The following is a 23,515-nucleotide window of genomic DNA, read 5'->3' on the forward strand; positions in this document are numbered from 1 at the left end:
ACACTGCGCTCGCCAGCGGGGGAGCTAGACGCGGTGGGGCGGCAGAGGAGCCAGTGCGCAGGCGCCGCGGGCAGCTGTGGTGGGAAATCGCGTTGGTGGGGCGGGCGGGAGCGGCCCGGGGCGCTGCTGGGACGGGCCAGGGCTGGGCTGGGGGCTGCAGCGGCGCCCCTGCCCACGTGTCGGGCAGCAGGATGACCTGGGGGCTGCCCTTGGGGGGAGTGGGGACATCAGGGCTGGGCAGTGGCAGGGTGACGGTCCCGTGTCCCCATCGGCTGGTACGAGCTGTGCTGTCTCCTGTCCCGCAGGTGCCCCGCGCCGAGCCGACGCAGAGCAGGAGCCCAGGCCCCCAGCTGGGGTGGGCCGTCCTGGGGCAGGGAATGGCGGCTGTGCCGGAGCCGGTGGCAGCCGTGCACCTTCCCTGCACAGCCCCGGGGCAGCCCGAGGGGATGCTGGAGGAGCAGGACCTGAGAGGTCTCCAGGCAGGAAAAATCCCTCGTGTCCCCCAGGCTGGGATCACAGGGGCGTCCCTGAGGTGCTCGGCACTGCAGCAAGCCAAGCAGCAGCTGCAGGAGGAGCCGGTGCAGTGCCGGGGGATCCAGGAGCAGGAGGTGAAGCAGGCCGTGCAGCCCCCGTCCGAGGCGGAGTCGGACTTGGCGACCCCCCCGCTGGCACCGGGGCACGACCTCCCCGCCCCGCACGCCTGGCGCCAGCGCTTCCGGGGCCTCCGCTACCGGGAAGGCGCGGGGCCGCGGGAGGTGTGCGGCCGGCTGCGGGAGCTGGCCCAGCGCTGGCTGGAGCCCCAGCGCCGCAGCAAGGAGCAGATGCTGGAGCTGGTGGTGCTGGAGCAGTTCCTGGCCATCCTGCCCCGGGAGACGCGGAGCTGGGAGTGGGGGCGCGGCGTGGAGACCTGCGCCCAGGCCGTGGCCCTGGCCGAGGGGGTTCAGCTGGGGCAGGAGGAGGACGAGACGCTCCAGGTGAGAGCGTTTCACCCAGATCATCAATGCTGCACTCCCCGTCTCCGTGTGCTTGGGAGATGACCCCTCCCAGCCCAGCTCTCCCAGGCCCAGCTCCCTGGTGACATTTCTCTCATCCCCAGGTCACAGTGAGTGTGGAGGTTGAGGAGGTGAGATCAGATAAGGTGCAGCCCCCTGGGGCACCGCAGCAGCCTGGTGATTCCTGGCTGGAGCAGCCACAGGCCCACCATGTGGACAGGCCTCTGGAGGAGGCAGGACAAAGGGAGAGCTTAGGGCCTCAGGACCAGCTCCCTTATGTCCCCAGAAAGGAACCCTGGCCCAACCCAAAGTCAGGTGAGGGGCTGGATGCAGGCTGGAGCGTGGGTCTGGGTGCTAGAGTGGCTGTCCTGGATGCATGAAAAAGGGCTTGAACATCTGCCCCTGCCCGCGACACCTGTGATCCCTGCTGGTGGGCAGCCCCAGACTGGAGGCCCCTGGTCTGTCTCACTGCTTGTGCAGCATCCAGTGAAGATAGGCTGTATCTCAGTTGGGCTTTGTCATACTGGCAGGGGAGCAAGCAATGATCTAATTCACATTCCACCAGTCAGTGGCTTCTCTCTGTTTTCGGCTTCCCTTAGGTTCTGTGCCCAGGTAGGAGCTGGAACAGGGGGGTTAGGGTAGTGGTTTTCCTCAGTGACGTCTGGCTAGGTTACACGTAGTTAACTCCCAGTCTCTGTCTTGCTGCAGATTCACCTGAGAGAGGGGAGACCTGGGAGCTGTCAGCAGTTGGAAGCTCTTTGGGCTTGGGTCCCAGACAAGGCCCTTTCCCCGGAGCAGGTAAGGAGTGGTGGCTCTACCCTTTCCAGCAACAGGAAGCACCACACCCCAGTAGAGAAGTCTCTCTACCACAACATGTGGCTGGGGGCAGTGCTGCACCAGATTGGTTTTTCTTCCCCTCCCAATGCCATGGAAGCAGGTTGCACCTGCTGGAGAGGACGGTCCTTGTGTTGTTTCTCCCCCTTCCCTTACAATGTGGGTGCTGACACAGTCCCAGCCTGCCTGGAGCTCCTTTCCCAGGGAGAGACATCCCTGTGGGTGGGCACAGAGCCATTTGGGTTCACTTCCAGCTTCTATTAGCAAGAGCTGTGGGATGTTGAGTGCTCCTTTCCTTTTCCCATACACTCTGGCTGCTATAGTCATAGGTCAGTACAGTAGGGCTTTCCCCATGCCATCAGCACCAGGACTAATGTGTGTATTCTCTTGTCCACTGTGCAGGTCCTCTGAGCAGAGATGAGCAGCAGCTTCCTGAGGAAGTGCCTACAAACCTGGACCTGCAGAGAACTTCCCCAAGGAGACTGGGGGGGAGGGTGTCCCTGACTCCTGAACTGGGGCAAGGCAGGCCTGCAAAGCAGAGGGAGAGCATGCAGGTGAGCAGGGCATCAGCTTCAGCTGGGGGTGGGAGAGCAGCTGGGGCCGATCCTGGAAACATGCAGGAATGCTCTAAAGAATTTGGGGTGCTGTGAGATGAGGATCAAAAAGCCTTTGATGACAGGCTACAGCAGGGGTGGGCAAAATGTGACCTGAGGGCTGAATACAGCCCTCTAGGCCATTCTATCCAGACCATGGGGCCCCTAAAAAATTTAGAAAATTAATATTTATCTACCCCTGGCTGGCTGTCATGTGGCCCTTGATGGCTTGCCAGAACTCAGTAAGTGGCCCTCCTCCCGAAATAATTGCCCGCCCTTGGGCTACAGCCACATCCAGCCAACATTAGCCAGAGCTCTCTCCACAGTGCCGATAGCATGGGTGCCAGCACAGGATGTCCTGGAGCCAGGGCCCTTGTCTTTAATCATGCTGTCTTGGCTGCTTTAAAGAACCAAGTGCGTAGATTGTGATAATCTGGGCCAGGACAGTCACGTGGGCTCCTACATCCACAGCTGCACCTGCATCACGCATCTGAAAAATGGAGGATTTTGCACCACTGCCTGGCATGGCCAAGCCTGCAGAGGAATTCCAGAGAGGGCTGTGAGGGCAAAAGGCAACTGAATAGGAGATACTGATGGGGTAACACTTGTGACTGCAGCTCCCGGAGGCCTTTGAGGACGTGGCCGTGTATTTGACGCAGGTGGAGTGGGAGCTGTTAGAAGATGAAGACAAGGGGCTTTACCGGAACCAGATGCTGAGGAACTACCAAGCCCTTGTTTCCCTGGGTAAGTCTGTTTCCTCCTTGTCCCTGGAGCCATTTGAGCTCCAACGTTTACTATCTTCTCTCTGTGTCTAGGCAGTCTCATCCTTGCTCAAACTCTTGGCTGGTGGTTTAAATCCACGTCCTCCACATGGCTCCTCTGTCAGTGATCAGGCCTCTTGCATTTCATACTGATACTTCTTTCTCCATTTGATCTTACCACCTTCACTAGAGTCTTCTGCATTCTTGTAACCCCTCGTGCTTCCATATTCAGTGTTTTGTTGGCAAGACGATCTCTCTTTCCCTTCTCAGCGTGATCATGTCACGTCCAATTCATTGTACGTGAAAATTCACTGACAGCTATTCCTCAGGAATGCTGCTGATTTTCCTCCCTTTCTTGGCTAGTGTATCTTGTCTAAATGCATTTAACACTACGAGCATGCTCAGTGCAGTTCTGTCTAACTCCCCTTTTTCCTTCTTTGGTTATGACCCAGCAAAAGTTAATGGGAGTCTTATCAGCCTCTCCTGTTTCAACACATGGAATTAGCATTTCCTCAACTCCTTTTCTAGTGACACATGTACAGGTGGTGGCACCCGGGTACTTCCATCAACAGGTTGCTGGAAGCTTCTGCCCATGTTCCTTCCTAGCATCTTCTTTTGCACAGGCCACAGACTCTGGCTTTGCTGTGCTTACTTGGAGATCTGTGCTCCCAAGCTCACCCTGCCAGTCTCAAAAGTTTTCTTGTCCTCCTCCTTAAATCCCTCTGTGTTTCAGATGCCTGTCACTGCATTGAAAAGAAGTGGGCTTAGTGCAGGCCCTAGTGAAGACCAGTTTTCATTTCCATAGGATCTCTGATGTACAGGGGCTTGTTTTGGCTTTTGTAGGACTGAGGTACTTACCACCAGAAAAGCAAGCTGACCTTGTAGAAGCTTTCTTTTCCCTCCGGTTAGACCAAAGAACTTCCTTAAGGAAGAGTTCCAACTCTTCTAGCTCAGCAAAAAACATGTTGACCAGTTCTACATTATAGGCTTTTTACATGCTGTAAAGGGTTTCTCCTGCCAACTTTTGTCCATATCCAGGACTCCCAGGACCTTTGTTTTAAACCCTGCAGTATTTCCCAGCCTGTGTGCTCATCTCCCCTTCTGAGATGATGCTCTCTTTGGATGGGATGAGTACTTTTGCTGCCACTACAGTTTTTATAAAATAATCCCTTCCTGTGCCCTTTTGGTGAATTATCCTCTGTGCCAGAAAAAGTCTCATGGTGAGCCATCTGTCCTTGATTCTGTTCACTGCCACAAGTCCTCACTTTAAACCTTCACTGAGAAGAAATTCATTTCCACTCCTTTGCCTGGAGTTGCACTGATAAGACAGATGTTATCCAGCCTTCACCATATCAAATCTCTTGAGTTTGGTACCTAGTAAATAGTAAAAGGTTGATCTTCCTGTTTTCTAGCACATCACAGATCACTGCATCTCCATCCCTGCCCTTGGAGACTCTGTCAGTCTCATGCCCCTTTTTCTATCTCAGAGCGGTTGGCCCTTTGTTTCCTCTGACCATTCCCCCCACAACCTGGGTGACAAGGACCATCATCTATTGACGGCTTCTCCCTGCAGCACCTTCTCTTTCATCCTAAATGTCCACTCCTGCTTGTCCTTCAAAGCCACAGTAGAATCCTTGAGTTGGTTGGATCCATTCCCCAAATCTCCTTTGGTTATTTTGCATCCAGTACCCAATCACGAACACTCTTTAACCACTGCCCCAAACAGGATATCGAGGTCCCACACCTGACTTAATCTGCCGCATCCAGCGAGGAGAGGTGGAACTCTGGGTTTGTGATGATGATGGTGGGGAACTCAGAAGGTCTGAGGACCTACCACCAGGTGAGTTTTGGCTGTCCCCTCCCCACAACTCCCCTTTTAGAAATGCACCATGCCCAGAGTGACTGGGGGATGGAATCTGCAGGCATGTCCTGCACTGGCCTTCCAGGGTGCTGACTTCGAATAGCTTATGCTGTAGTGTGTCCAGGCAGGTGTTGTTCCCATGCCCTGGAACTGAAAGCTGTGGAGAAAAGCAACTGTTCCCTTCTTTTCCATCTAACTACAGCTGTTAGGGGACAGTCGAGCTTGATGTTTAGGCACAGATATGATTCCTCTGGGATACTGTGATCTTAAATTTCTATCACCACTTAGTAGTGTAAGAGTTGATTCCCCAGGCCAAGGTAGCCATGCCACTCTCTCAGAGGTTAACACCCTCTCTCAGTGCATGATGGGATTTATAGTCCCATCCCCCCCATGGAAATCAGCATGTTTGGCAGAAATTCAATGTAGCTATTATTGTTAGATGAGAGAGAGCCTGGGGATCTGCCTGATTTCTCCTGGTCAGGTCAACCTGGAGCCCAGGAAGTGTTCATGCATGGTCTCAGGCTGCCCCAGGGTGGCTGGGGTTCACAAACCTTCATGTTGCGGGAGGAAGTGAATCCTCCATGGCTTGCATCTTTCTGTCTTGTCCCTGTGGCTCTGAGTGTCACAGAGCCTGAGACTCAACACAGAGTCCATGTGCCGGCTCATGCCAAGACCTTTGTCCCCATGAAGATTCTGGTGACGTGGAGGCCACTTGTGCCTCATCCATAGAGGAAAAACTCATGGGCTCATTCCCTGCCCCAGGCCTTTCTCTGGAAGCAGGTAGAAAGCAGAGCCCTGCTCCTTTGAGAAGACAGACCCGCAGCTCTCCATCCTCTCCTCCCAGAAGAGTTCTTGGAGGAAGGAGGGGTGAAACACATTGGCTTTTTCTACCAAGCAGAAGCAGGACTTGCATGTCCCACAGAAGAGGCTGGACCAATAGAAGGCCATGCTCCCCACACCTCTGACTGCAGATAAGCCCCAGAGAGCCACCACTGGGCTCTTTGCCCTTGTACCATATGCTGCTCTCAGGACTGCCAGAGATCAAGGGCAAGCACAGGAGAGCAGTTGTGCCAATGCACTTTGGCTGCTGGAGCATGTCAGCCGAGCCAGGGGGAGGGCACAGCATCGCTGCACCCTGGACCCACTGTTGCTGTGGAGTAGAGCAGCTCTTAAATTCTCATTCTTCCTTTAAATAGATATTTCTGATCTCCTCCTCAGCCTGTTAGAGCAAGAAGCCCTTTAGGTCCACATATCCCATGTGGGTTTTTACCAGCAGGGTTTGAGGTGATGGGGCTGAGAGGTGGGACAGAAACCCCGAGAGTCTCTGGCTCTGAACTCCACCAAGTAGGGAACAGTACCTTGTCACAGGGACCCTGCCCCTCCCTCACCTCCAGCCCTTGAGGTTTGGCAGGGAGACCTTATTTTCTTAAGAAAGCCCAAGTGGCAAGGTCCAGTCCTGCTTGGAGGCCCATCCCAGCAGATGGAATAACAGCGTTTGCCCTGTACCAGCAGGTTAGGTACTGACCTGGAGTTTCTCTACCCCATGCAGGAAGCACTTGGCTGCTGAGTGGAGCTGAGGAGCAGGTTCCTGAAGAAGAACCTGCAAACCTGGAGCCGCCCCAGGCTCCTGCAGGGAGTTTGGACAAGGTGGACTCCATGACACCCAAGGAGTACCAATGGCACGAGAGTCAGGGTAGGTCCCAAAAGGAGGAGAAGAATGTAGCAGTGAACCAAGTGTCATCTGCACTTGAGCATGAGAGTGGAAAAGGGACAAAAGCTAGAATCAGTCCTAGGTGCATGGAAGAATTTGTGGAGCTGAAGAACCATGAGGCAGAACTGCAGTGGAGAGAGACCTTGTATCCAAGCCAACCCTGTATCCAGTTGATACAAGGGAAGCAGGAGCTTGGCGCCAAGCCCAGGGGGAGAACCCAGCCCTTCTCTGAGTTCAGGAAAAGCTTTAGCTGCCCCTCACTCTTGGCTCTGCATGAGATAAAGCATGCTGGGGAAAAGTCCCACATTTGCACCAAGTGCGGAAAGAACTTCACCTGCCTTACAACCCTAGCTGCTCACTGCAAGATCCATTCTGGAGCGATCCCTCACCGTTTCACCAAATGTGAGACAAACTTTGTGTGCCCCTTGGGTCTGGGCAAGCACCGACATGTGCAGAGGGGTAAGTGTCAGTACTGCTGTATCCCATGTGGTAAGACCATCACCCATTTCTTTTCCCTGACTGAGCACCAGAATATCTGCCTGGGTAGGAAGATGCGCTGTTGCACCAAATGCAGGAAGAACTTGGTCTGCCGGCAAGGCTTGTCCCAGGACCAGTGTGTGCAGAGTGGGGAGCAGCCACACCACTGCACAAAGTGTGGGAAGAGCTTCAGGCATTCCTCCAGCCTGGCCAGGCACAGGTGTATGCACACAAAAAAGAAGCCACATCAGTGCTCTGAGTGTGGGAAAAGCTTTACCCACCCTTCCTTGCTGGCCCGGCACCAGCTCACTCACACAGGGGAGAGACCACATCAGTGCTCAGTGTGTGGGAAGAGATTCACTCAGTCTTCCCACCTAGTCATACACCAGTGCATCCACACAGGGGGCAAGCTGCATCAGTGCTCTGAGTGTGGGAAGACATTCACCCAGTCCTCTAGCCTAGCTAAGCACCAGTGCATCCACACAGGGGGAAAACCACATCAGTGTTCTGAGTGTGGGAAGGGCTTTAACCACCCCTCCTTGCTGGCCCGGCACCAGCGTATCCACACAGGGGAGAGACCACATCAGTGCTCAGTGTGTGGGAGGAGATTCACTCAGTCTTCCCACCTAGTCACACACCAACGCATCCACACAGGGGGCAAGCTGCATCAGTGCTCTGAGTGTAGGAAGACATTCACCCAGTCCTCTAGCCTAGCTAAGCACCAGTGCATCCACACAGGGGGGAAACCACATCAGTGTTCTGAGTGTGGGAAGAGCTTTACCCACCCTTCCTTGCTGGCCCGGCACCAGCGTATCCACACAGGGGAGAGACCACATCAGTGCTCTGTGTGTGGAAAGAGATTCACTCAATACTGTAACCTGGCCCAGCACTGGCGCATCCACACTGGGGAGAAGCCACATCAATGCTCTGAGTGCGGGAAGAGATTCACTCAGTCTTCCCACCTAGTCACGCACCAGCGCATCCACACAGGGGAGAAGCCACATTCATGCCTTGAGTGTGGGAAGAGATTCGCTGACTTTTCCAGCCTGGCCAAACACCAGCGCATCCACACAGGGGAGAAGCCATATCAGTGCTCTGAGTGTGGGAAGAGCTTCACCCAATCTTCCCACCTAGTTAAGCACCAACACAGCCACGCAGGAGAGAAGCCACATCAGTGCTTTGAGTCTGCAAAGAACTTTACCCGCTGCTCCAGCCTGGGCAAGCACCAACGCCACTATGCTGAAGAAGCCACATGAGTGCCCTGAGTATAGGAAGAGCTTCACCTAAAGCAATGCAGGGAGGATTTGGGGATTCCTAGCTGCCCAGGACCTGCCAGTGGCTGCATTCAGGCAAACAACCTCTTGCTGTTGGAGTTCAGCTAGAGTTGATGTAGCCTTTGCCTTTGTAGGGCACTGAAGGACCCAGAGGCTAGGCCCCAATGTTTGGAGGGAGGGACTAAGAGGAATCGCCTGGGGCAGAAGCCAGACCAGAAGCTGGGGGAACGTGTGAGGAGATGATCTTTGTATCAGACTTGGAGTCTGTGCCTTTTCCATCATTATCCAAAAGGAGCCAGTGCTCCTGGGGAAGAAGTGCCTTTCCAGTAGGGTTCTCTCCTCCGGACAGCTGGCTCCAAATGCACCTGGGACTGTCCTTGTCCGCCTTCTAGCATTATCATCCCTCCTGGTCCCAGGGTCCTGGTATGTGAGTCTGTTGAGATGCAGGAAGGAGGATGTTTGTGGCTGGGGAAGCATTCCCTGCCCTCCACCCAGATCCCACCTTTCCTCCCCACCACATCACCTCTCTCCCGGGCCCGCTTATATCCATCGAGGCCTGCAAGGTTCTGCTACTGCCAACCCTAGACCTTGATATGTTTTGCTTCTCAGCCTCTCCAGAGCTCAGCATCACTGTATGCCTCCTGCTGCTGTGTGCTTCTGCCCTTCACTGCACTCCCTGTTATGCAGTTTCTGCCCAGAAAACCTAAGTACTGAACATGATATGCCTGTGGTTGGGCTCTATGCCCTCTCCAGAGCTGTGAGATGGAAACTGGGGCCAAGAACTCTTTCCAGGGCAGATTTATCTGAGGCTTCCCAGCCCCTTCCCTTTGAGGATTTGCCACAGTCCCAGAGCTGTTGGAAACCCTTGGGTGAAGGAGTTGGTCACACGCCCATGAACAGGTGTGCAGCAAGGACTCTGCCTTTTTGAAGGAACCTCTGGTCAGGAGGGAATAGAGTCCTTTTTCTGGGGAAAATAGGAGAACGGGTGGAGGAAGTGCAGCCTGTGTCAGGTCCTGCCTCGTGTGGAAGGGTGGGGGAAATATGATCTCCAGTGGGTGAAATGCAGCATGTAATCTCTGGATAATGTTATCTGATCGGTTGTATCCCAGTAGGCCGTGTCTCATACAGAAAAAAAACTTGTTTCATTTCTCTTACACTTCTCCCAATAAAATAAAAGCCACCAGAGACATCATGGGTATAACACCCTGTGATTCCTGCTGCAGCTCTGACGGCTCCCCTGACCTCCAATTAAGTGAGCCTTGGGAGGGAGCAGAGAGACAGATACTGGGTCAGCTGGACAGGCAGAAATCTGCTTTGTTTGAGGACACGACACTGCCCCTGCTGCTCTGACCTGGACCCACCGAGAGCTCAAACTGCCTCTAGAAAGAGTGACAGGACCCATGGCAGGTTAGAAACAAGTGGATGCAAGTACACGCTAGACTCGCACATCCCCTTTCTCTTTCTGGTTCAGGGAAGCTCTTTGCCTTTTCTTTTCTCCTCCAGGTTGTCTGTCAGCCTTAGCATCACCCTGCAGCTGGGTTCCCAGGGCTGGATCCTGTGCAGCGAGCAATGGCTTGCCTAAAAAAGATGCCTGAAGGTGAGGCCGTGTGGCCTTGGCATGAGCTTGGATAGCCACTAGTTGGGGGTTATCTGGATGCCTGTGTTCTGCTAAGGGTTTTCCCAGGCTTCTGGGCTTTGCTGTCTGCCACCGCCTTCTGCTACATGTCTCAGGGCATTTCCTGTTTTTAAGCCTTAGAATGATAGAATCATAGAAAATTAGGGTTGGAAGAGACCTCATGAGGTCATCTAGTCCAACCCTCTCTTCAAAGCAGGACCATCCCCAACTACAAGTTTTCCCCGATTTATTCAGGTTCTCTATTTGAGAATTCGCTTTTATGCAATGAGCATATTTAGACCCATAATTTGTTATATGCGAGGTAAATTTGCTCTTATGCGATTAGCATTGATGCTCCCCTGCCCAAGCAGATAAGTCTGTGCGGGGAGGGAAAAGGGCTGTGGCCCCACTCACCCAGCCCCGGCTGCAGCAGCCTCGGGAGCAGCCAACACCAGCTGCCTGCACCAGGGCATGGTGCAGCCCAGTGGCTGCAGGCAACTAACACCAGCCGCTCCCGGGGCCGCTGCAGTCGGGGCTGGGGTGAGTGCCACTCTCTTCCCTCTGCTTTGCTGCCCTGTGCAGCCCCGGAGGCGGCACCCCTCCCCCGCCCTTTCCCTAGTCCCAGCCTTACTCCCTCCCTCCCTCACTGCCATGGGACCATATCCCTATTTGTTACATTGTACAGTGGGTTCACTTTATGCAAATTCGATTCATGCACCATTCTCTGGGAATGCATGTACAGCATAAATCGAGGGAAACCAGAAAGGCTCAGCCCAGGTCAGTGCCAACATACCCAATGCCTCCGATGAAGCTGACACCAAGCTGAAAGGAGTAGTAGATATACCGGAGGGTAAGGTCAGGATTCAGAGAAACCTAGACAAATTGGAGGATGGGACCAAAACAAATATGAGGTTCAATAAGGACAAGTACAATGTCTTGCACTTAGGACTTTGCACTTGTAACATCCCTCATTCCAGGCAGGCAAGGCTTTGTCTAGCTGGGTGTTAAAAATCTCCAAGGATGATGATTCCATAACCTCTCTGGGTAACCTTTTCCAGAACTTTGCTTCCATACTAGTGAAAAAGTTTTCTTAATAGCTAGCCTAAACTTCCCTTGTTGCAACTTGAGAGCGTTGCTCTTTGTTCTGTCATCTGCAACCATTGAGAACAGTTTAGCGCCGTCCTTTCTGAAACCACCCTTCAGCTAGTTGAAGGCTGCTATTAAGTCCCCTCTCCACCTTCGCTTCTGCAGACTAAATATGCCCAGTTCATAGATTCATAGATATTAGGGTTGGAAGGGACCCCGGAAGATCTTCGAGTCCAGCCCCCTGCCCAGGGGCAGGAAGTCAGCAGGGATCATAGGATCCCAGCAAGATAAACATCCAAATGTGTCTTGAAGGCGTTCAAAGTAGGTGCTTGAACCACCTCCAGCGGCAGTCTATTTCAAACCTTAGGGGCTCAGACAGTAAAGAAATTCTTCCTTATGTCCAGCCTGAATCGGTCATGGAGGAGTTTGTGACTGTTCGATCTTGTCATCCCTAGGAGCGTTCTGGTGAACAGATGTTCCCCCAGATCCTGATGAGCACCCCTGATAAACTTATAGGTGGCCACCAGATCACCCTTGAGCCTGCGCTTTTCCAGGCTGAAGAGTCCCATGGCTCTCAGCCTCTCATCATAAGGTCTGTTTCCTGCCCTATGATCATGTGTTTGGCTCTCCTCTGCACTCTTTCAAGTTTCTCCACATCCTTTTTGAATTGCGGAGCCCAAAACTGGATGCAGTACTCCAGCTGCAGCCTCACCAAAGCTGAGTACAATGGGAGAAGGACGTCCTGGGATTTGCTTGAGAAGCATCTATGGATGCAAAGCCAGTGTTTTGCTTGCTTTACTAGCCACAGCATCACATTGAAGGCTCATGTTCATTTTGTGGTCAATCATGACCCCCAAGTTCCTTTTGTCTGTAGTGCTAGCCAGTGTAACACTGCTGAGCCTATAAGGATGCTGCAGGTTTTTCCTCCCAAGGTGGAGAACCTTGCATTTTTCAGTGTTAAACACCATCAGGTTCTCGTCTGCCCATTTCCTGAGCCTGTCAAGGTCTGCCTGGATCATCCTCCTGTCCTCAGGTGTGGACGCTTTACCCCAGAGTTTGGTGTTGTCGGCAAACTTGGCCAGTCTGCTTCTGACACCAATGTCTACATCATTGATGAAGATTTTAAATAGTAGAGGCCCTAGGACAGAGCCTTGAGGGACCCCACTGGTCACAGGGCACCACAATGATTGACTTCATCAACCACCACCTTCTGGGTTCTACCACGGAGCCAATTCCCCAGCCAGAGGATCGTGGTGAAGCTGAGGCCGCAGTTTGCCAAGAGGTGATCATGGGACACCAGATCAAAGGCTTTTTTAAAGTCAAGATATATGACATCAATCTCTTCCCCCTTGTCCAGGTGATCAGTCACCTGGTCATAAAGAAATGAGATTGGTCATGCAAGACCTGTGGCGGGCCAGTAGGGCGAGCTCCTGCGTTGAGCCTCTCACCTCATTAGGCCCGTCCACCTGCCGGACTCCACATGACTCCCCGGGGCGCCTAAGCCCTGGCAGACCCCCTTTCGAGCCCCTCCGCACAGTCCGGGGGTAATGTGCTGCCACCACCCCGAGAGGGGACCTTCTAGGGTCTGTGTCCTTGGGGAAACACAGGCCTAATAGTCCTATGGGTACTCGACCCAATCCAAGCACTTGGGGCTCCTCCCCAAGTCGGGGGCCAAAAAGGATAGACTCCCTTAGTCCGTAGACCTAAGGGGCCTCCTAGGCATAATTAAACCCACCCCTCAATAAGTCTCCTACACCAGTCACAAAGGAGAACTTTATTGGTTACAGAGGGTAGGGTTAGAATAGGGTAAGAGGTAGAGCACTGTCAAGGGATTACCATTGAGCTAAACAGTCTGGCTGAGGTAGCCGTTTGATATGCAAATACATCGCTGTGAGCTGACTAGCTCTCTAGAAACACAAGCATCATCCAGAAGATAGTAGAGATCTGCCTCGGAGATTTCCAGAAAGCATTTCAGTTGGATCAGACTCTCTCCCTGTGTCCTGATGCTTGTGGCATGCTGGAAAAATGGCTTCTCTCCTCCTTCTCCTTGGACCAGGCCCTTATATCGCCTTTCTGACCTCAGCAGCCCAGTGCACTAGAAGCCAGCAGTGTTGGCAACTAGCCAACCAATTTAAAAAGCATCACTGGTAACCTTGGCAGATGTGCAGGGGCTTTTCTCTCCCCCCACTCAGGTGACCAGAGGGACCACCCCTGTGGCACCAGGCTTTTGTCACGTAGGCAGGGAAGAAAATCCCCCGTCCCTTAGGAATTCGACCCCAGTGTCCCAAGCTGACTGGGACAGGTTTCTGGAGAGAGAGACAGACGGTGGCATTTCTGCCACAAGACCTACCTGCAACAAGGGTTTATTGTGCCTAGTTTTGGGCCCCTGCTGGCAACCTTCATGGATTTTAAGGCTGGAAGAGACCTTGGAAGATCGTCAGGTCCAGCCCCATTGGTAAGTCTCTTTCTACCAATGCAGCCCAGGATGCCGTTAGCCTTCTTGGCAGCAAGGCACACTCTTGGTTTATATTCAGCTTATTGTCCACGGTGATCTGCAGAGCTCCTGGTTAACCAGTCAGCCCCCAGTCAGCCCCCAGCATGCACCGGTGCATGGGATTGTTCTGTCCTAAGTGCAGGACTTTGCACTTGTCCTTATTGAACCTCATGAGATTCCTTTTGGTCCCATCCTCCAATTGTCTAGGTCTCTTTTTATCCTGACCTTACCCTCCAGTATATCTGTTAGGGCTGTGCGAGGCTTCAGACCAAGCTTCGGATCCAGAGATGCTTTGGACACTTTGGGGTCCGAAGCAGCACGTCCGGGTCGAAGCGCTGCCTCGTTCAGCTTCCCGAAGCGCTTCAGAGCTGCCTCGGAGATCTGACCATAGGGTATAATGGGGAAACAATAAAATATCTATAACTTTGTTTTTTGTCCGATTTGGATGAAATTTTCAGGGATGGTAGACTCTGCAGAGAGGATGAAGCCTGCCAAGTTTCAAGAAGATGGGTGCAAGGGTTTGGGGGGAACAGCACCCCAAATTCTTGAAAGCAAAACTCGTGTCACATCTAGGCGTTACAACGTAGCAGGGTGAAAGCTGCAGGGCTGGTAGCTCTTACTGAGGCACAAAGCCTGCCAAGGTTCAAGAAGATCAGTGCAGGGGCTTGGGGGGAAGTGCCCCTCAAGCTGCAGACAAGCACAACTGGTGCCATGGGTGCTGTGGGCCTGCCTGTGTCTGTCCTGGGGCGGGAGGGGAGACACCGCTGCAGGCCTGGCTGCTCAGCTGCTGTGTTCCCACTTACCCATCAATCAATCATGATTCACTCAGGGACCAGGGACCCAGGGACCAGCTCAATACACAGGACCTAGCTACTACATAACGACTTAAAACCAGGCTAAGGCGAGGAAAGACTCAATACAGACAATCAACTGCCCTAAGACAGACGCAGTCTCGGCAGAGTTTTGTCTGTCAGCAGCTAGGGGTGCAGGGCCCCCAACCCCCCTGCACCAATCTCCTCCACAGCTGGCAGGCGTCCTGGCAGTAGGAGTGGCTACCATCCCTGTGCTGTCACCCCGCTGCGCCTTAGCACACGCAGTGTCACCCATGGCATGAGTTTTGCTTGTCCACAGCTTGGGGGGCAGTTCCCCCCAACCCCTGCACTGATCTCCTTGAAACTTGGCAGGCTTTGTGGCCTCAGTAAGAGCTACCACCCCAGCAGTTTTCACCCCCCTGTGGTGTGACACACAGCCGTGACATGAGTTTGGCTTTCAAGAATTTGGGGTACAATTTCCTCCAAACCCCTGCACTGATCTTCTTGAAACTTGGTAGGTTTCATGCTCTCAGCAGAGGCTACCATCCCTGTAAGTTTCATCCAAACTGGACAAAAAACAACAAAGTTATAGATATTTCATTGATTCCCCATTATACCCTATGGCCCGATCTCCGAGGCGGCTCCGAAGCTTTGGCTGGATCGAGGCGGAAACCCAGTCCGGAGCTCTGGATCGGATCATGGCCATCCGAAGCGGCTGGATCCAAAGCCGGATCAGATTGCTGCCGACTTGCACAGGCCTAATACCTACTACTCCTTCCAGCTTGGTGTCATCTTCTTCGGAGGCATTGGGTATGTTGACACTGACCTGGGCTGAGCCTTTCTGGATAGGGTGGGACATGCATCTTAATAATTAGTAGTATTAGTTATGATAATTGCTATTGCTACTACTGTTGTTATGATTGGGGTTGATATTATTCATAATAATATGCATAGCAATAATAGTTCAATTGCTTTAATGATTAATGATAATGATAACAGTAGCAGTAATGCCAAGATTATTAGTAGGGGCGTAGGTTGTAGCCGTGTTGGTCTAAGGACATGGGCAGACAAGGTTCCTTGGGTGAATTTGATATCTTTTATTAGACCAACCCAAATAGTTGGAGAATAGTTATTAAGCAAGCTTTCGAGTTCAAAAACCCTTCGTCAGGCTAAGGAAGCTGCAGCAATTGGTGCGTGCTCTTCCTGGATGGGGTGAAAAGTAAAGAAGCCAGGGGCTGGGCTGGGCGGGGGAGTCAGCTGCCAGGCAGATTGTAATGTGTCAAAAATCCAATGTCTGTGTTTAGTCCATGATCTCTAGTATCCAGGTTGATGAAGTGCGGTTCATAGGCTCGTCTCTGGGATGTGTTGTGTAAATTTCCCTTGAGGATCAGGACTGAGAGATTGGAGAGAGAGTGGCCCTCCTGTGAGAAATGTGCCCCCGCCAGTAATTGGGTATTTCCGTCTTTGATAGATTTCCGGTGTGCGTTCGTTCTGGTGCGCAGTTGTTGTCTGGTCTCTCCTACGTATTTTCCATCCGGGCATTTGGTGCACCAGTTACAGGTGTTGTGGCAGAAAAGGTACCATCCAGAGGCCACCTGGGGCCAGGTGTGAGCTAGAGGAGTGCAGAAGGCCCCAGTTACTGAGGGCAGGTAAACCCAACAGGTGGTTGCACCGGCTAAACCAGTAACAGCCCCTGGCTGCATCAGGACAGCAGCTTTCTCCAGTGGCACTTTGCAAATCTTAACAAGCCCCCCTCATCACCCTGGTGACGAGCAGAATGGTAATGGTGGTGGAGCAGAGATGTGGGGAATGAACCCCAGAAGTCCTGACAGCTGCTGCTAGCCCACAGTCCCCCTTCCAATCTCGACCTCCTGGTCTAACCCACCCCCACCCCCACCCCCACCCCACCCTCCACTCCTTTCCTGGAGGCAGGGGTAGAGCTTCTCTAACCCTTCCAGTGTGGCCGCCTGGATCTCGCTCTCCGCCCACTTCCAAGGAAAGGATCCAGGAGTCGGGGCGCTCAGTCCAGCCTGCTCTAGCCCACTGGACTTCTCAGAGCTGGGGAGAGGACCCAGGAGTCCTGGCTCCTAGGAGAGGCAGTTCCTCAGGATGACTGGTTTTTAATGCATGACACAGACGTGGAACAGTGGGGGCTCACCTTTGTAAGCCTTAGTGGGTCACTTTAGAGGCATCTACCTAGTATAGCAGCCCTTGGGAACCCCCCGCCAAGGAAGACAGAGTTCCATAAGCCTTGTGGCTTTTATCCTGATAGCAAAAGTATTCTCACATTACGCAGCAAAGCCTGGCACTAACCCATGCCAGGCTGGCACCTGACGTGCTCTCTGCCAGCCCTAAGGCTGTCTTGATTCCCCCATGCTGCAGATCCCTGAAGGATGGAGTTGCTATATGGAGGTGGGAGATCTGGCTGCAGGACTGTTCTCCATGGCTGCAGGGGACAAGACAAGGCACTTGGATTGGAAACAGGGCATCACCCAGCTCCATGGGAAATCTTGAGTGCTGAGAGTGGACACAGCTGAGTGAACGAAGGGTTTAATCACATGGGCAGTCGCACCAGCCAATCGCCACCCTCCTGCAGGGCCTGATAATATATGAATGGAGTTAACAACTGGTTTTGGCCAGGATCCAGGTACGGGCAAAGCCCCCAGCCGGGGAGAAGGGTGAAGAACAATTCTCACCTGCTCATTGAAGTACCATTTTCTCTCATATGCAACGTCCCACTGCCACTCTTTTGGGGTTTTTTGCAAGACACAACATAGAAGACAAATTGAACGTCTCTTCTGCTGGCTCCTGCTGGGGTCCTGCTTGCACCCTGAGGCTCCATGCATATGAAGCGGAGGAGTGGAAATCTTTCCCCTGTGCCGGGATGACCGAAAAGCCTGTGGTGGCACTTCGCCATGAGGAACACAGCGGGCTCCAGGGAGAGCCCATGAGACCCGTCCTGTGCAGCCTTGCTCCTTCCTGCTTTTCCCCTCGCACTGTGGGGAGCCCCCAGGGCTCAGTGCTGCTGATGCTGGTGCTCCTGTGGGAGGAGAGGCCCTCCCTGTCTCCCGCTTGGTCTGCTCGCAGGGCAGGACCAGCAGCTGAGGCCCCCGTATGGACACAAACAGATGGTTGGACATGCACACATGCAGTTGGGCAGACATGCACACATGCACACCCTCCCCTGCCCCAGCACAAAGGCCAGGAATGAGAGTGTTGTCCCACTCTGAGCACTGCTGGCCCCCAGCCCCGCACCTGTGGGGCCACTCTGGGCTGTGCCAGTGCTGCCCAAGGCTGCCAGCAGACCCGAGACAGGGTGCAGGTGCTCCAGCGCCCCTGAAGCCCTATCCTGGGCTTGGCCCTGCCCGAGGAGCTCACAGCTGTTGGGCCTTCCTTGTAGCCCAGCCTGGACCCGGAGCCCACCCAGGAGGGCTTCTGTGGCTCCAAGCTGCAGTTGGCAAGGGCAGGGGGGACAGTGAGGGCAGAGAGATTTATGGTGGTTAAATCTGTGGGTCTGCAGAGGGTGGGAAGGAGCAAGATCCACCCACGTGTCCAGATGCAGGCAGTCCCCAAGTCTCTCTATACCCTGCCTTGTTCCTGTCTCCCTGTGGGCCTGCCTGTCCTGGAAGTCTTAATTCCTCTCTTCAGAGGATTGGAGCCGGATTTGAAAAAAAATCAGAACAAAACAGGTAGGTTCAGCTTCGTGGTAGACACCTGCCACCCATGTACTGTGCCACTGGCACTTATTTCTAGAAACCCAGCAGAACTGAGTGTCAGCGATGGAAAGCCGTGACCTGAACAACCAATCCTGTCACCCCAGCCCCAGCCCACACTGGGGGAAACATTCATTAAAAACATCTGTAAAGAATTAGAATATTTTGGTGACAAGGAAAAAGTGGGCAAGCAGCTGCAACTGTTCAAAGCCTGGGAGTGGGTTGTGCTGGGGGCAGCGGGCAGGGCACCCGCACAGGATGCTGCTGCAGACCAACAGCCCCATCTCCTGTGGGATCAGCTGACTCCCAAGGGGCTGCAGTGCAAAGGACAGCTCAGGACCTTGACAGCAGCCTACACAAGGAGGGAGCCAGAGGACTTGGCGAGGCTTGAAGGCTCGTGGTACGAATAAGGAGCCTTTCAACTGAAAGTCAGTGCAGAAGCTGCCCCTTGCACAGGGGCATTGCCCTCTCCTCATGCCCAGAGGTGTTCAGGGAGGGGCCTCCACTGCTGACCTCCAGGGCACAGGAGGCGAAGGTCAGCCAGGGGTAGGTCATGGCCAGGGACATGTAGGGTGGATGCCCATCTCTCTGAGGCCCGTGGGCAGCATTTCCCAATGCACTCTTCCCTGAAGTTTCCTTGGAGGCCCTCCCTTAGGATTCAGCTGAGCCCATGCCCCAAGACTAAGCCTGTCTAGGCACTACTCCCCTGACTGCTGAGCACGAAGGCAGCAAACCATGGAGAGCAGGCGCTGCCCCTCTTTCTGGGGCTTCCTTTATTTCTACTGGGATGGAGGCTGTCCGTTTTGCTGCTGCAGCTTTCTCTTTCCCGCCACTTAATTGTTTGTGACTGAATAATTATTTGAAAGAGGGAAAATAATTGTCTTTCCCTTTTTCCTAATCATTATTCTTTGACAGTAAGAAAATGATTTTTCCTTCTCTTCTTTTCAATCCGTTGTTTAATTCAGGATTGAAAACTGGGGGCACTTGTACATGTAACAGGAATTTAATCTCCTGGATTTTATTTTATGCCCCTAAATTGAAACAGCGAAGTTGAAATGGTGAGTTTTTACAGATTCGTAGATGAAGGGTCGGAAAGGAGCCCAGTAAATCGAGTCCGACTCCCTGGGCAGGAAACAGTGCTGGGGTCAGATGACCCCAGAGAGGTGCTTGTCCAGCCTCCTCTTGAAGACCCCCAAGGTAGCAGGGAGCACCACCTCCCTTGGGAGCCCCACCTCCCTTGGGAGCCCCTTCCAGATTCTGGCCACCCTGACTGTGAAGTTCTTTCTAATGTCCAACCTAAATCTGCTGTCTGCCAATTTGTGCCCATTGCTCCTAGGTATGCCAGGGGTGCCCTAGTAAACAGAGCATCTCCTATTCCCTGCTGCCCTCCCCTGATGAATCAGTAGTCAGCCGCAAGTTCACCTCTCAGCCTTCTCTTGCGCAGGCTGAAGAGATCCAGGTCCCTCAGTCTCTCCTTGTAGGGCCTTGCCTGCAGGCCTCTGACCGTACGAGTGGCCTCCTCTGGACCCTCTCGAGATTCTCCGCATCCCAAGGTGGGCTTGCACCCTCTAGTGATAATGCCCCTTGCAGGGCAATGAGAGTTCACCCCCCCGCTTCCCCAGCTACTATGGCCCACACAATACCTGCCCAAATGAATGGGGCTTCCACCCCCCCGACACTCACTGTAGGCTCATGGCAGGGGGCTCACCCCTGCCCCAGGGGAGGACTGTCTGCTGGCCCCCGCTGCTGGTGTTCTGAGATGTAACCCCCATCACACCTGCCCCAGGTGAGCACAGGCTCCCCCACAGCTGCCTCCTAGGCAGTGAAGGCATGGTATCCTTGCCCCACCACAGCCCATATCACACCTGCCCCAGGTCAGGTCTGATGCCCCCGCCCCCAGAGCATCCCCTGCAGGAGTGTGAAAGTATAACACCTCCACCAGCCTATCTGCGCCCCCCCCCCCCCCACACACACACACAGACACACACACAACCCTGGTGTCTGGGACACAGTCAACCTGTGCCAGGTAAGTACAGACCTCCCCCCACCATAGTGCCCCTACAGAGCATGGGCACTGTAAACCCCCAGCTGAAGTATATACCTGACTCTGGGCATGCTCTCACCTCTGCAGCATCCCCTGCAGGTGGTGTGAAGATATAACACCCCCCAGCTACCACAGCCTGCATCCCCCGAGTCCTGGACGCACACAAAACCCAGGCATCCAAGAGAGACCCAAACAGACGTGGACCCCAGGGACCCGGGACAGACAGACAGAGCGACAGACACACACACACACACATGTGCACACAGAACCCAGGCATCTGGGACACACAGTGTGTGCAAGGTCAGCACAGACCCCCCGATCACCCTGACCACACAGCCCCAACATTGAGCAAACTACTCCAGATCCCTTTGACCTCCCCCATCCCAGCCTCTCAACCCCCAGTCACCACCCAGGCCACCCCGACCCCTGACCCCAACTCCATTCCCCCCTTCACCCAAGATCCTCCTAACCCCCTAGACCACTCTGACTGTCCCCACGACCCCCCAGAACCCCTCACCCACATCCCAGCACCCCAGATCCCCCAGCTGCTCATCACCACCCAGACCCCTCCATCTCCCTGAACCCCACCCATGTGCCTCAGGCCTCCCCAAATGCCACCCAAGCCCCCAGATCCCCTGAACCCCAAGGCCCCTGGACTACCCCAACTACCTCCCCAGCCCCCCCCCCCACCAACTGCCCCAGCCCCACCCCCATCACTGGCCTATTTGATGTACTATAAAAGTGCGTGGGTCTAAGCCAGGGGTGGGCAATTATTTCAGGTGGAGGGCCACTTATCGAGTTTTGGTGAGCTGTGGAGGGCCGTATGGGTAGCCCCAGCCCTTGACAGTTGCCCTGCCCCTGGTTGCCATATTGGAATCGAGCGCCCTGCCCCGTAACGCCTGACCTTTGCCACTGGAGGTCCCTCCCGCTGCCCCAACACGCTCCTTTTAGGAGAAAGGATGCTGCAATCTTGAAACCAGAAACAAACCCAAATCATATACAAAAAATAAAACATCTGCTATAACTTATTTTAATTTTATTTAAAAATATTTTTGTACTGATTTATGTGTTTGCAAAGTGTATCTAGAGGTGACTGCATAATAGCTCATAATACCGTCCTACTGTATATTGTGTGTGGACAGGTAAGGGGGTGTATGTGGAGGGATGTGGTTGGAGAGTGTGTGTGTGTAGGGGTGTAGGATATGTGGTTGGGGTGGCGGGGTGAGAGAGGAGAGAGAGAGACAGGGCTGGCCTGCTGACTCCATCGCTTGTGGCTCTCTTGCACTGTGTGTGAGTCTCGCGCAACGCAGACCCTGCACCCAGGCTCCTGCCGCCCCACCCTGGGTCCCCGCTGGCCCCAGGGCACCAGCACGGGCTCGTGTTTCTGCCTGCTGCCACCATTCCCCTGCCATTTTCCTACTTTCCCTCCTGCACACCTGCCTGTCACTGCTGCCATTGCTTTCCAGCCACCACCACCACCACTGTGCTGCCACCACTTCCCGTGGGCCTCGCTGCTCTCCCTGCCACTCCCTGTGCTGCTGCTTTCCACAGGCCCCTCCACTGCTCCCCACACTCTTCCCCATGCCCCCGCTGCTTTCTGCAGCCCCCACTGCTCCCTGCGCTATCACCACTTCCCACAGCCCCCTGGCTGCCCCCCCCCACTTCTCCCTGCACCGCTGCCACTTCCCACGGCTGCACTGCTGCTCCCCCTGTTGCTCCCCATGCTCCTGCTGCTTCCCATAGCCCCTCCACCAGCCCTACTTCCATCCACCCCCTCTGACCTCTGTCCTCAATCCCAGCCCCCTGGACTCCTGACCATCACCCCTGATCCATTGGATCTCCCTGTACAGCTCCCGTGATCCCCCTCCTAGCTCCCCTCACTTCAACCTCAGCCCCAATCCCCTTGAGCCCCATCCCTGTCCTTCTCCACCAGCTTCTTTGCCCTCAGCCCCCCAATCCCCCTGACTTCTAACGCAGTCCCCCCTGCCCTTCCCATCATCCCAGAAATGAGGCAGAGAACCCCCTCTTGCCAACGGAGGGGAGTTAGGGGGGTCCTGTACCCAAGTGGAAAAGGAGTCTCTGATAGCCAGTGGGAGGACTGGAGGAGTCCTATGGCAAGAGGAGCAGCGGGTTCCCAATACAAAGTGGATCCTCATGCTGTGTGGGGACAGCAGGAAACAGGAGGGATTCTCTTTTACTATTGTCAGATTTTTTGCGGAAATTCAGAAACTTCAAAGGCATTTTCAATATTCTGCACACCAGATACCACTAGTTGGCATTTTCTGTCCAACTGCAGTCTGAAGTATTTGGCACAGCCGTTCGATGATTACTTGACTCTTCCCATCTCTGAGGTGTCCTGCCCCCTGAGCTCTAAAACTGACTCCTGCCAGGCAGGACTCCTGTCTGGGCACAGACACATTTGAGTTTGTGACTGAGACTGGAATGAACTGTCCACAATAAGACACCCCTCACATTGGCCAAGGAAGGAGCAAGGAAACCCATACACAATATTTCCCGGAAGGCAGAGGGGGTCAGAAAGGCATCTGTGAGGGACAGCACAGAGCAGAAAATCAGCAGAGACATCCCACCAAGAAGAGCCAATCCCTTCAACCCGGTGAAAGAAGGGAGGGCTTTCCCTAGTCCCCGCATCACTCCTGATGCCCATGAATCTTCCTGAAGCCTGCATTCCTCAGCATTTTCCTGCTCTCTCCATCCCCAGGACCTGACAAAAGATGGAAAGACCATGGCCTCTGTGTCCCAAACAATGAAGCCAGAGCCACCAGGTGTGATCAATCCCAGCGATGGCAGAGCATGGGGCAGTTGCTTCCCCAGGGGCAGTGACAGAAACAGCAGGACCCTGAGCAGCCTTCCCGTGTCCCTCCACACCCCCTATGGCAAAGGCTTTGCTCCCCATTGCTGTCTCTGGTCGTGGATAGGGCCCGCTCAGAAGTCTTATGTCCTGCTCCTACCCCTAGGGAGGCAAAGTACCCTTTGCTGGGAAGGCTGTGCTTTGTTGGCTGCTGTCTCTGACCTCTGCAACCTCAGCACCCAGGGCTGTAGTCTCTGGGTCATGCCCTTCCTGCCTGGGCTGGAAGCAACCCTCAGTGGCAGAACCCAGGATACAGGTCAAGCTACCTCTGTCTGAACACACTTCCCTGACTTCTATATATTGGAAGGGCTCCCTTCCTGTGCTTCTCCCTCCCTGGAGTCAGCAGTGGTGGGGCCAGTATCTCCTTGCAGAGGTTGGG

General features: G+C 54.1%; 1 protein-coding gene across 3 annotated transcripts; it reads left to right on the forward strand.

Moving 5' to 3' along the window:
- The first annotated feature begins 10 nt into the window (after positions 1 to 10).
- Positions 11 to 18,384, forward strand: LOC132243260 (zinc finger protein 135-like). Of its 3 annotated transcripts, none has more exons than XM_019485315.2 (8): positions 11 to 79; positions 306 to 974; positions 1,097 to 1,307; positions 1,701 to 1,790; positions 2,229 to 2,380; positions 3,037 to 3,163; positions 4,907 to 5,020; positions 6,591 to 9,695. In XM_019485315.2, the coding sequence occupies exons 2-8, from the start codon at positions 378 to 380 to the stop codon at positions 8,483 to 8,485; spliced, it is 3,186 nt and encodes a 1,061-aa protein (XP_019340860.1). In that variant the 5' UTR covers positions 11 to 79; positions 306 to 377; the 3' UTR covers positions 8,486 to 9,695. The 3 variants fall into 3 exon arrangements, with proteins under 3 accessions (XP_019340860.1, XP_014459102.2, XP_059574849.1); XM_059718866.1 differs by lacking the exon at positions 11 to 79 and adding an exon at positions 16,893 to 18,384 and having other exon boundaries at positions 114 to 974; positions 6,591 to 7,211; XM_014603616.3 differs by lacking the exon at positions 11 to 79 and having other exon boundaries at positions 112 to 974.
- Positions 18,385 to 23,515: the final 5,131 nt, after the last annotated feature.

The sequence above is a fragment of the Alligator mississippiensis genome, chromosome 15, assembly GCF_030867095.1.
Source record: "Alligator mississippiensis isolate rAllMis1 chromosome 15, rAllMis1, whole genome shotgun sequence".
NCBI classification, from domain to species: Eukaryota; Metazoa; Chordata; order Crocodylia; family Alligatoridae; genus Alligator; species Alligator mississippiensis.

Bases quoted from the DNA above. Each gene is read 5' to 3' on its own strand.
- LOC132243260 (XM_014603616.3), top strand. From the start codon at position 192: ATGACCTGGGGGCTGCCCTTGGGGGGAGTGGGGACATCAGGGCTGGGC. The intron at 3,164-4,906 runs GTAAGTCTGTTT...TGCCCCAAACAG, and splicing joins CCAAGCCCTTGTTTCCCTGG to GATATCGAGGTCCCACACCT. The intron at 5,021-6,590 runs GTGAGTTTTGGC...TACCCCATGCAG, and splicing joins GTCTGAGGACCTACCACCAG to GAAGCACTTGGCTGCTGAGT.